Source organism: Coloeus monedula, assembly GCF_965178545.1.
Source record: "Coloeus monedula genome assembly, chromosome: 23".
In the NCBI taxonomy this organism is placed as follows: domain Eukaryota; kingdom Metazoa; phylum Chordata; class Aves; order Passeriformes; family Corvidae; genus Coloeus; species Coloeus monedula.
The window spans coordinates 6,221,350-6,234,524 of NC_138803.1; the positions used below are offsets into that span (position 1 = coordinate 6,221,350).

Consider the following 13,175-nt stretch of genomic DNA (forward strand, 5'->3'; position numbering starts at 1 on the left):
GGAAAGCCAGGAGAGGCCTGGTCAGTGGGCTGGGTGTGCACAGAGCCGGGGCTCCGCGCTGCGGAGCTCAGCCCCAGTGACAAGCTGCCGTGAGGGCGAGGGTTGAGAGGGTGAGTACAGCAATGTCCCCATGATGTGACAGCAGCAGCCACCCTGTTCCTCGCAGTGCACTTTGACATCAGCTTTTCCCTTTCTCGGTGGCTGCTGGCTCTGTCGTATTCCAGGACCACAAGAAGGAGCCTTTAAGGGGCAGTTGTGCCCTTCTGCAGCTGAGGGGGTGATCTGGGCTTTAGAGCTGCCCCCACACTGCCGGTGCAGGGTCTGCTGTCACTGCCTGGCTAAACACAACCCCTCTGGTAACCCCAGGCTGGAGTTCTGCTAAATGTAGACCCCAGGAATGCCCAGCCCTGACCCATCCAGGGTGCTGGGTGGGAAGTGCATTTCCAAAGAACCCCTCCTTAGGCCTGGCTGTGTGCTGAGGAGCCCCAGGGCAGGGGAGGGCCGAGCAGGTGCTGTCAGTGCCCTTACCTGGCGATGCTCCACTCGGGCTCGATGTGCTGCACCTTGGGGTCATCGATGTACTCAAACAGCAAAGTCCTCTCCAGCTGAGCCCGGTCCACGCTGACAGAGACAGGAACGGCCCCCAGGCCGTGGGCTGAGGGCGCTGACACACAAACGATCTCGTTCATGGATCGCCTGCACGAGAGGGAAACGGGGAGTGTTAATGGGGCTGGTGTAGGGGAGGGACACAGCCTCTGTCCTGTCCTGGGGCGGGTCACTAAAGGGCTGAGCCATCGGCCAGCCCCAGACTGGTACCTGGGAAGCTCCTGGGATGGGCAGGAGGGTTTGGCACGGGAGGGAGGGTAGAGAGCTCTGCACCGAGCTCTGCCCACCGGGAGAGCAGCGCAGCCTCCCTGAAATCCCTCTTTGTGCCAAACTGCAGCTCTGCATCCCCCTGAACCCGCTGCCTTCTGCTGGGCGTGTGAAAACAGATGGCTGCCTTTTAAATGGGATGCATAAGCTCAGTGAAAAGCCAAATTCTTCCCCTCCCCACCCCACTGCACACACGAGGCTCTTGTAAGCAGCATAATGGCCCCGTGCAGCCCCCGCCGGGGAAGGGCCATGGCACCGGCACCGCTGCCTCGGGCTTTGTCTCCCCATCAGAGCAGGGTGACCTCGGCTCGGCGCTGCCTGGCTGGACACAACAGACCATCTGCTGCCACCAGAGCCCCGGAGAAGGTCGAGGCAGCGGCGTAGTGAAGCACCGTAAGAGCACAAAGGCGCCAGTGGGTGGAGGGATGCAGAAAGGGAATGAGATGTGAGCGTCCAGAACAGAGCTGGGAGGAACCACACGGCTCCTTGGACACTGATCCTACAAGAAGCGCTGGAGGGACATCCCTGGCAGTCCAGTGTTCCTGCATGGCCCCCGTGGCTGTCCTTCCTGCCCAAACCTGCCCCTGGCTTGCTGAGAAGTCAGTGTTCTTTCCATGGCTGGTTTCGTTTTGGGCTCTCCCAGGGGAGAGGACAGGCAGGTCTGCAGCACCTCACTGCCAGTCGGGCACTTAAATCAAAACCTGGCACTCCTGAATGGGCAACCTTCACCATCCTCACCATCCTCAGGGGCTTGTGGAGGTGCTGGCCGGCTGAGGCTCAAGTGCAGCCGTGTCCCTGCTCCGCTTCCTGCAAAGCTCTGAGTCTGTGCCTGGCAGGGGGACAACGGGTGGTCCTTTTTTGGGGTCCTTACACACTCCTTGCCCCCCCTAAGGAGTATGGGCATTTAGGAGGGCATGGAACAGCAGGTACCACAATGTTCCCAGCTCACACCTGGGCACTTCCAACCCCTCACAACCGAGGGAACAGAAATAATCCCCTAAAAAACCCCTAAAACACCTCAAACCAATTGCACTCGGCCGTGTCTGTTGATGCAGCAACACAACCACTGCCCTGCTCCTTTTCTCTCCCTCATCCCATCCTCAGTCTCCACCTTGGTTTAATTTAACTGCAAAGGCCTCCTTGTGTGAGGGGTGGGATTCTCCTACCTCTGTGCTGAGTGCTGGAGTGATTCTGTGCAGCCTGATGGGCTACCCTGCCCTGCCTGCTCTGCCCTGCCCTGCTCTGCCCTGCCCTGCCCTGCCTGCTCTGCTGCCCACCCCAGACCCCGCCGTGCCTGCCTGGCTCTGGCACGGGCTGCAGAGTGACGCAGGGCTGCTGGCAGAGCAGCTCCCGGCTCCCTGTGATCAGCTAATTAGCTTTCTGTGCTATTATTATGTCGTCATGGTGAATCTACCCACTCCTCCGATCAGAGAGGGGAGAATGGGGGAAGCTGTAATTAGAGGGAATCTCATTAGGAGCTGCTTCATCTCATCAGGCTCCCCCACACCCTCGAGTACAATTGAAGTTCATTGCCTCCAAACAGTCCACGGCAAACCAAGTGCACAGCGTGGCCCCACGTGAGGGATGGAGCTGCTCAGTCGCTGCTCTCGCCTTGCTCGAGTTTCTGCTTCCCGCTGCAATTAGAACATCCAGGGAATCCAGAGCTCTTCAAGGTTTTGCAGGCCAGTAGCTGCAGGTTGCCTGAGTAGGATCAGGTGTTTAAGGGATGATGTTTCAGGGCTGATCCCACTCTTCTGCTGGTGGTAACGCTGTTCCCTGTCTCCATCTTTGTTTTGGATGTGGGAGGAGATATTGATGGGTTGTTCAGGACTGAGCTGCTCTGGGAGGTCTTGGAACGCCCTGACCTTGCCAGGCACCATCCTGGGATGGATCCAGAACAAGCACTGCCAATAACCCACTGTGCTCCCACGCCTGAATGCCCATAGCTCCCACATCCAAGAACCTCTCAGGCTTTTGGATGAGAAATTCCCCTCCAGGGATCTTTGCTTTCCCAGAAACTTCCTCAATTCCTCCTGAGTGAGGATCTGGGAGGCAGAATCCCTTTGGACATCGGGTTGGCACCAGGCTGTGCCCACTGCCGGCAGGGTGGGCAGGGCTGTGTACTGATGCACGCAGATGTAAACCACACGTCTCTTTTTTAACTAAGCCCCAGGAAAACCCATTAAACCCTGCAAATGTCAACTGTGTGTTCACACTGCTGGGGAAAAAGCAAATTTGCCATTGAAATCCCAGCAGAGATTGATGGCTGTGCAAGTTCCTCAGCAGGAGGTGTGAGCAGACCCTTGCCTTGCTCTGCCCTGAGGATCCCACACCATTTTTAGGAGGTCGAGGCACCTGCAGCAGTGGCTGTAATAAAAGCAGTGCAGTGGAAAGAGAAAGGAGATATTTCTTATAAATGTTCCATTTTCTTCAGAGCAGCCGGGCTGGGGGCAGGTACTGATGGCCAATATAAGCCTATTTCCATCACAGTGGTGTTTCGCTGAGATTTTCAGACCAGTTACCATTGGAACAGCATTAAAATGAAATAATGGACAGCACTGACACCGATGAATCCCTCCCTTGCCATGCAAGCCTCCATCACAATAAAAGAGAAGATGGTTTCATGCAATAAAAGAGGGAATGGGAGCCTTAGGGGCTCCCAGATGGATTTTCGCACATTCAGCTCCAGCAGATCCGTGCTGGGACAGGGGCAGGAGGTGCTGCAGGAGCCTGTGCTGGTCTCTTACTCGTGGAATTCGCAGGTCTGGTTTCCCAGGAGCACGGACACGCGGCTGCCGGCCCCGAGGTAGTGGCCGGAGATGGTCACCATGGTCCCTCCCGACTCCGGGCCGCGGCTGGGGCTCAGGAAACTCACGGCTGGAGTCTGCAGGAAGGAAAGGACAAGCTCAGGGCTCCTGCTGCTGCAGGGAGCTGCTGTGGGGGGCTGTGGCAGCAGAGAAGGACATCCCTGAGTGTGTCTAAGCCAGGCTGGACGGGGCTTGGAGCACCCTGGGACAGAGGAAAGTGTCCCTGCCCATGGCACGGGTTGCACTGGGTCTTTGAGGATCCCTTCCAACCCAAGCCATTCTATGATTCCATAATCACTGTTTTGGGGGTGCAAAGCTGAACCCAAATGTTGTGGGAGCCCTGGTTTATTCCCAGGGTGGGCTCTCAATCCTGCAAGCTGGGCTTGTTGACTGGGCCCCCCAAAATTGTGCAACACCAGGGGGAAACCACCAGAAAAAAATGGCAATTCTGGGATTGTCTCCTGGAGCTGAACCCCCTCCATGTGCCACGCTCAGTTCCCGGGGGACACATGTGCTGTCTCCCAGCAGGACACTCACCACGAACATGTACTGCTGCGCTGACTTGGCCGTGAACTCGGGCTTGCACTCTCCGATGCACAGGAGCACTGGGCCGGAGCTGATCCCTGGAAGCGCCTGCCCCATTTCACAGACGATCCTGGAAGCAGAAATGCCGCAGGGAAGCTTTGGCAGGAGGTGCCAGCAGTGCCCTGCACAGCTCCACACTGCCTTTTTTTCTCCTTTCTCTCCCCCCTCCTCTTTAACTTTGATATCTGCCTCTTTGGAAGAAGTTAATTACTGAGTCTATTTTTACCCCATGTAGTAATTTAAAGGGAAAAAAAATCAAAATTAGACATAATTATTACAAGCTGTAAACTCCAGAGCAAAGCAGAGCACTAATGGCAATATATTAGCCAGTAGCAAAGTGAGTGCGAAGTCCTCAGAGTAACAGATGAGTTCATTAAGGGAACAGCTCACACTGCAGACTCCCAGTTAATCAAAACTGGAGAAACCGGCTGGGGGATGATAGAGACAGCCCTGGAGAGCAGCTTCTGCTGGGGGACAGGGCTGGCTGCCACAAACACACTCGTGGTGGTCACAGGAGCTTGTCCCCGTGCTGCTGGCGTGGTCCAGCTCAGCCCCGTGGGCACATCCTGAGGCTGGGAAAGCTGCAGGGACAGGGAGATCTGCTGGGGTTAACCATGGCTGATCACTGTGGATGCACAACCCCCAAATCCCAGGGCACGGGGGATGTGTGACACTAGCTGGGGACGGGATCAAGCGGATGCCAGTCGTGCCAGCAGGTTTGGGGGAGGTTTCCAGAGAGGCATCAGCTGGCAGGGCTCTCCAGATGGACCTGAAAGGGGTGGATGCTCCCACAGCAGTGCTGGAAAGATGAATTCAAGAGCATCCCTGCAGGCACTGGGAAGCTGAGGGTGGGAGGAACCTGCCCCAGACTGGAAATCTGAGAGTGGGAGCAACTTGCCTCGGGACTGGAGACTTGAGGATGGGTAATTTGCCTCGGGGATGAAAAGCTGAGGGTAGGAGTAACCTGCCTGAGGCAGGAGGTGCAGTTCCACCCATGATGAGATACCCGTGGGCTCTGACCCCAGGAGAGGGACCTGAGAAGAGCCAGAGCAGCCTGTGCCTGCTGAGGCTGAAGGAGAAGGAAGCGCTCACTCCTCTGCCTATCACACACAAAGACACAAAAGGCCCCAGTTTGGGGAGGCAGCGTTCCAGCTGCCTTCAGCAGCATTAAATTCACTGCAAATAAAACAAAGTAAAATAAAATAAAAGGCGAAGACTAAAGGAAGAAAAGAAGCTGCAGCTCGCCTGCACAGGTGATGCCAGGAGGGCCCATGAAATACACACACGCCGGTAAAGAGCTGGAACGTGCACGTCCTCATTGCTGCACATCAAAAGGGGCTGCCTAGAGAGACGCTGCCTTTGGAGAGCAGGGATTGAAGCGTCTCGGCTCCGCGCCTTCCTCTGCCACGTGCTCCTCGCTCTGCCTTTCAACCTGACATCGCCCCTGCACCTCTCTGCCTGCTCCTCCCTCACTTCTGCAGACTGGCAGCGGGGAGACGAGGTCACTCCGAGCTCGGGGCACGGCAAACAAAGCCTGGGAAGCGGTTCCTGACCCGCCACGGGCAGGAGAAGAGAGGGGAGGTTCTCTCTCCCACAAGGAATCACCGAATACTGAACTCTGCCAGCAAAGCAGCAGCTGCAGCACAGCCCGGGCAGGGAGGGCCGTGGGACGGGGCACAAGTGACCGGGTACACCTGGTCCCCAGTCCCGCTAAAAGCCAAATCCCCAGCAGGTACCTTGTTACAAAATGATGCATTCGGCAGAGCTGTAGGGTGCTGATTGCCGGGCTAAGTGGCCCTTTCACCAACATTAACCTAATTGCTGGCTGATAGATTGCGGGGCTGGAGCATATGGCAGAGTCATTACAGTCTTGGAATTCAGTCTGCCCACAGAACCCGTAAGAGGGTCCTTTTATCTGTATTCATCTTTAAAAGGCAGCTCTCATGCTAACGCTTGCTGTTATCTGCCCAGGGTAAATGTTTTAATGATGTTAACAAACTTTGAAAGCTCAAGAGCCGTAATTAGAGTCATGATTATAAAATCAGGGTTTCATACCATCAAAGGGGGATAATTTCATAATCTTCCATCCTTTATTTGAAAAATAAAATATAACAAAGTCCTGCTCAGCAGAACAGCCCCAACTGCTCGCAGTGACGGGGTATTACTGCCATGGTTGGAGCCGTTCCTGCAGGAACACCAGGCACCCTTCATCCCGTGATCCCAGATCCCCTGGCACTCTGCACTCGCTCTCGCTGCTCCAGAGGGGTCATCAGTGCCCCTTCTGCCTGACAGATGGGGAAAGAACCACAAGGAATGGACAAGCCCCAAAGCAAAGCCGCCAGGTGACAGGTCCTGCACTTTGCTGGGGCTCTCAGTGGGAGCCACCAAATTCATTTCCCAGCAGAGGACAACTCCTTTCAGCTGCTCCTGAAGCTGAGGCAGGTCTGTGCTGCTGTAACCACCCGTGGGGTCTTGGCCATCTCCACACTCACAATCCTACTGCACAGGACACCGTCCTGCTCCCCAGCAGGACATGACACAGCCCAAGGGGAGACATCACCTCTTTCTGCTGTCCCACCCAGCACAAATGACCCCCAACACCCCCTGAGCACCTTGGCTACCCCAGCACAGCCCCTCCAGGGCAGGAGAGGAGCGGCTGTCACGCCGTGGGGTTTATTCGCTCATCCCCTGTTACAGGCCTATTTTCTAATTTTGGCCTGACATTTTTCTTAGTGAAACAAATGAATTGACTCCAGTGAAGGCCCACTCGGATTAAGGGGCTGTCACCGCCTCGCCTGCCTAACAAATGGCTGCGTGCAGCCGGCGGCGCCGGCGGAATTCCAAGTGGGATGGGGAGCACGGGGAGCGCGGAGGCTCGGCGGCAGCAGCAAGGTGCTCATCAGCAAAGGTGCTTAGCCAAGCAGGAAGGAAACAGAACATTTAATGAAAACTTAAAGGGCTGCTTAACCCCCGCAGGGAGAGTCCAGAGTGTGGGAACATGTGGGAACGTGCAGGAACCCCTCCCCATGTCCACCTCCAGAGCCCATCCTGCAGGCACCCAGGTTCTGTGCGAGCTTTTGGCCTCCTGAGCATTGGCTGGAGGTCAGGGAGGCGGCTCTGTGGGGTGCCCAGCCCTGGGGACCCACGGTGGGGACGGGTGAGGGGTCACTCACTGCTCCGCCACGACGTAGTGCTCGGGCAGGGGCGTGCACTGCACCCCGGCCACCTGCACCCCCTGCGCGATCTCCGAGAAGTCCAGGCCCAGGTTCACACCACGGATGGTCACCCTCGTCCCTCCTTCCGGCGGCCCCGACACCGTCAGGATCTGCAGGGAAACAGAACACGGGGAAGTGGAGGTGACATCCCCACCACGCCCGTTCTTCAGCCCCGCCCTGGTTTGGAAACACTTCTGCTTTGAGTGCTGCAGCCTCCTCCTGCTCCTGCTGCCAAACCCAGCCATGGCCACCCCCTCATGGCCCTTCTGGATGTCCTGGAGAAGCCCAAGGATGCTGAAATCCATCTGTGCCGTGCTCCAAGAGAGGACTCCGAGGTTCCTGAGCTGGCCAAGAGGAGTGGGCAATGCCATTCCCCTGAAATCCTTCCAGAAGGATAAACCTAGCTCCTATCTCCTCTGTCCAGAAGAGGGTAAATCACCTTCCAGAAGCAGCCTGGTGCTTGGGAGAACTTTACTTTCTGCCTTGGCTGTTCTCTGAATGTTAATGTCACATTTTATTAGTGACTTGGCACCTCGAATGACTTAAAAATGTTAAAGGGTGAGGTGTGTGCTTTCAAGCTGCCTGTTTATAGCCCGCCTCAGCCATAACCATCCCTGCTTCCCCGGACCTGCATTAAGGACAATCTCCTCTTCAATTAGGAGTATAAATTTCAATAATGCATAGTCACAAAATTTGGGCCCAGGACTCTCAGACAGTTATCCTGAATCTGCCACCGCTCTGCTGTTGCTCTTGGGTGAGTTTCTCATCTTCCCCGTGCTGCAGCTGTTATTAATAAATAAACACAATCCATAATAATGCTATTTAATTAATTTAATGGATAAATCTTGCTTACGCTTCTTTGTTCCACCCTTGTCTTTGGCAAAAAACTTGAGCTCTTCAGAGCCTTTCCCCTGCTGTTCCCAGATGGATGGTTGGTTTTCTCCACCTTCTTAGGAGGTGGCCGAACACCAGTCCCACCAGGACAGCACGTCACAGTGACCTGTCCCACAGCAGCCCTCGTGGGACATCCCTGTCCTCATCACAGTTGGTTCCAACTTCCCCAAAGGCATCTCCAAAAAGACATCCGAGATCTTCAAGATGGAATCCCGCCATCCCCACTAAACCAGGTGCCACATCCACGTGGTTTTTGAACCTTCCAGGGTGACTCCACCACCTCCCTGGGCATTCTGTCCCATTTTTGGCCACACGTGCTGAGGTTATTCCAGCTCCAGGCACCCGGCAGAGCCACCAAGCCCCCCCCTCCTTCCTCCACATCCTTTAATTCCCACCTCCCTCTCCCCTCCACCGCCTGACAGAGGTTTTTAATTTATTCACCACGCACTGCCTGTTGTGCTCCTGTTCCCTGTAACTCACACCATGGCCTGTCTTGTATCATTTAGCTCTGGGAAGCTCGACGTGCCCATAAACCCACTACAAAATCAAGCTGGATTGTGTTACACCGAGTCCTGGAGGCCTGGTAGTGTTTACATCACTGGTTGGGAATCACCTGAACTTGGCACTTCACGCACTTGACAGTTACAGCTGTCCTTTGCAGCTCTGGATGATGTTAAAATGCATTTACTGGAGCACTTACTCTGCTGGGCTCGTTGTCTCCTCACTGCTCAGGAAAGAGTCACCGCTTGCCATTTCCTGACCTGAGCAGAACCAGCGGGGCCAAGCGGCCTCCCCGAACAAAGCCGAGCTGATGCTGTATTTAAAAAATGTCCTGACCTGGAAAATCCCCAATATGGAGCTCCACTCGACCTAGATTTTAGTGGCCACTAATTGAACAGTTTTGAAGTAACTGTGCCATAAAGCAGCCCCAGGGTTAGAACAGATGCATTCAATTAATTACAGCTGGAGAGATTCAGTCAAAATCACAGAAAGAAGATAAGTCTTAAAGGTCCCGGTGCACCCAGAGCTGGGGACCCTCTAAGCAGCATCCCTGGGCTTCTGCTTGGGGTGAGAATGAGGCACCTCCAGCACAGCCAGCCCATGCTCTGCCTTAATCCCAGCTGGGCTGTGCTGGGAGCTGCCCAGGCTGCTGGGCTGCCAGCCCCAATTTCTGATCCGAGACAGACAGGATTAGCAAGAAATATTCCCCAATTTCAAGAAAATCACTTCACTAGACTGGCTTTTCACTTAGAGCTCTGTGGAGGATGAAAGGGACCTGCAAAGGGCAGCTGAGGAAAAGCAAGGCCATTACCAGGAATTGGACATTTGCTGTTTAGCAATCTGCACCTCTGCTGTGGGAGGCAGAATTACTCTGAGCAGGTCACCTCTCCTCACTGCAGGAGAGAAATCCCAATCCAGCCCCTGTAATAATGCTGGGAAGGATTGATCAGGTGTGCAGCACTGGGTTATTCATAAAAAGGGTTGGGTACAGGGATGGGGGAGTGGGTGGCAGGAGCTCGGTCACCCTCACACCCCGTCCTTGATGAGGGAGGGGACAGAAATGCTCCAGAGCACTTCTCTTATTGCTGCCTTTTACTTGAAACCAGGGCAGGGACCCCCACGGCTGGAATCCAAGGGATCCCCGAGGCGGGAGTCCAAGGGATCCCTGTGGTTGGGATCCAAGGATCCCAGGGGTCCAGGAGCCCCAGCCCAGTGCTAGAACCCCTCCCCTCCCCAGCCTGCAGAAGACACTGCTCCAGCAATGAGGGGTGAATGTTGTCAGTGTCACGTCTTGCTGCTTGAATCGCTGAGAGTTTCTGACATGAAGCAACATTTCGCCTGCAGAAGAAGCCAGTGAGGAGCCAGGGAGAGCTGGGGCCGGGGCTGGCTGGGAGCTGCTGGGGCTTTCCCTGCAGAGCTGGAGGGGAGCCACGAGCCCTGCACAGCAACCCCTGGGCATCTGTTCGGGTGCCGAGAGAGCACCCAATCAATGGCACAGCCCCCGCCCCCTCCCCAAACCTCATCCACCTTCATCCTCGTTGTGCTTTTCTCCTCCTGCTCTAAGCTCTGGATCCCAGCTGATGAGCCCAGCGGGGAAGCGGCACAAGAGCATTGTCATCCCGGCATGATCCCTCCTTGTCTCTGCCTCAGCTGATGGCACATTCAGAACCTAATTGTTATCTCAGCAGAGCAACTCCATTATTCAGCCTGACACTGCCCCCCCTTCAGCTGTTTGTTGCGCTGATGTTATATTAATGAGGCCTGCAAATAAATGAATAGGAGATCAGAGCGCCGCTTGTTCGCCAGAAAACTGATTTTTATTTATTTATTGCTAAGGCCACAGACCGGCTGGAAGTTTTGAGCTGCTGAGGGGACATTGCTGGGGAGGGCTGGGCCTCTCACTCAGTGAAAGGACTGCAAATACCCCACTGCTCATTTACTTTTAGAACTATTAAAACACAATCTCTTCTTATTTATGCATCCCCTGAAGGCACTGGCGCCTGGGAGCCAGGCCCTTGACCTCAGGCTTGTCACAAAGAGTGAACCTGGCCAGATGAAGCAAAAGGAGTGGGAAACAGCCCATATTAAAAGCTCTTTTAGTCTGGGTAATCCAGGCTGCAATGTGAGCTTCAGCATGAGAGCAAACCCTGCTCCCCAGTCCTGTCACTGCTGGTGGCCAAGGGATGGAGGATGTGCCACCGGTGCCAGCTCTGGACCTGCCAGGGGCAGGTCAGTCCCAGCAGGGCAGGGTGGCCCCCCAGCTGTACAGCTCTGCAGTACTGGGCACTGCAACGTGGTACCAGAATCCTGAGAAGACTCAGATGTCGGGAAAGGACCCAACAGCAACAAAAGCCGTGAAGGTCTCATGGTCTCCTCCACGATCTCCCTCTCAGGGCTCAGACACAGACCTGGAGTCAAGAAATCTGTATCAGCAGAGCTCTGCTCTTTTCTCCTTGGACAGAGCCCAAAAGTATTGCTTTCAAGTTGGACAGTGATAAAACACTTGGTGGCAGTGCCCTGCCTGCAGCCAGCTGCCAGAGCCAGCCTGGCACTGCTCACATGCAAGTCACTTGGTGGCTGGAGCACAGCGTTTTTCCCTTCTCTGCTTAGCTCAAGGAGGGACAGATAAATAATTCCAATATTTCTTCAACTTGACAACTTTCTGCCTGCTTTATGGGGAAGCAAATCTCAGTAGAGGCTGTTTTGCTTCTCGTAGCATAACCTTGTGCAGCAGAACAGCACTTGGGCAAGAGAAGTTTGGGTTCTGCCCACTGGCAGGGCAAGGGGAATAGCCAGGGAAGCCTTTAAGGTTCATTTAATCTCTTGGTAGGGCAGCTGGGACTGGGAAAACAAAGACACCAACCAAACAGGGAAAGGACAGGCTTCCAAGCCTTTTTAATGTTTCCCATCTCTGCACAACCAGCCCCAGCATCTCTCCTGCCCCTCAGCAGCTCCACCCTGCCTGCACAGGAGAAAAACCTGCCCAAGAGAGGTACAACACTGCTGGGCAGGTCTAAGGCAGAAATACCAAAAGTCTGGTGACATCCCTGAGGATGGATGGACCCTCCTCAGCAACATCATCCTCCAGGCAGCCCCAGCCAGCCCTGACACAGCAGCAGCCTCTGTGCTTCCTCCTCTCCTCTATAAAAAGGAGGTTGATGCCTCCCTCCCCTGGGATCTGAGCCAGTTTAGTTAAACCAGTGTAGAAACTAATTTAATTTAAGAGGAAACTTCCACACTCGCTTGGGTTCTGATTCAGCTGGCAGATTTTGGGTGCTGAGCGGCCCTGCCACGAACATTGGTGTAACAGACAACTCTGATCCAACTCTGTTACACCTTTTGCAGTGTGGATGCACACCTAGGGCAAGGGAGGCTTTTTTGGGGGATTTAATTAACCGAGAAACCCAAACCTTCCTTCATTCCCACCTGATAGAGTGTCACTCCTCACAGCAGCGTTAACAGAGCGAGTGTAGTTTCACTGGTGAAAATGCTCCTGGGACACATTTTGCATCCCTCAGTGGGCTGAACAGAAACATCAGAAGCATCAACTCCAGACTAATTAGCTCCCTGGTTAAATTAGCATTCCCGCAGCAGTCCGTGGCGGTCACCCCGGCACGGGTGGCACGGCTGGCGAGTGCCAGCTGCCCGTGGGGCAGTGGCTGCACACCTGGCCACATGCCAGCGGTTTCCCAGACAGCACTGGAGCGTTTTATCGCTGTTTCTCAGGGCCGGGTGGATTTTGGCCAGCACAGAGACAGCCCAGCGGCCGCGGGAGGAGCGGGGGCGGGGAGCGTGGCCTCACCTCGGTGATGCGCGGGTTGGAGCACTTGACGTTGTGGCTGGACCAGTCGAGCCAGGGCTGGGCGCCGGGGGAGCTGCAGTGGGGCCGCAGGGTGCACTTGGCCTCGCCGCTGCACCAGCCACACTCGAACTTGGGGTCGGCCTTGAGGCACAGCCCGCAGCTCTCGCGCTGCGCCGCGCACTTGTACAGGTGCACTGCGGGGAGAGGGTGGGAGAGCAGGGAGGGTCAGGGACTGAGAGATTCCCCCGGGATGCAGCTGGGATTGAGAGATTCCCCCGGGATGCAGCTGGGATTGAGAAGGGTCAGGGATTGAGAGATTCCCCTGGGATACAGCTGGGATTGAGAGAGTCCCTCGGGATACAGCTGGGATTGAGAAGGGTCAGGGACTGAGAGATTCCCCTGGGATACAGCTGGGATTGAGACAGTCCCTCGGGATGTAGCTGGGATTGAGAGAGTCCCTCGGGATGCAGCTGGGACTGAGAGATTCCCCCAGGATGC

At 55.4% G+C, this 13,175-nt stretch overlaps 1 protein-coding gene across 2 annotated transcripts in view; it reads right to left on the bottom strand.

Moving 5' to 3' along the window:
* The window catches only part of PLXNA2 (plexin A2), a 138,763-nt gene that overhangs the window by 28,718 nt on the left and 96,870 nt on the right, over positions 1-13,175 (bottom strand). For both annotated transcript variants that reach the window (XR_014227050.1, XM_082296228.1), the window contains exons 12-16: positions 12,678-12,871; positions 7,439-7,590; positions 4,218-4,335; positions 3,621-3,757; positions 529-696 (exon numbers count right to left, since the gene is read on the bottom strand). Coding sequence is in view for 1 of the 2 variants with exons in the window: in XM_082296228.1 (XP_082152354.1) it covers positions 529-696; positions 3,621-3,757; positions 4,218-4,335; positions 7,439-7,590; positions 12,678-12,871 (769 nt within the window). In the remaining variant the exon portion in view is untranslated. The remainder of the gene's footprint in view (positions 1-528; positions 697-3,620; positions 3,758-4,217; positions 4,336-7,438; positions 7,591-12,677; positions 12,872-13,175) is intronic.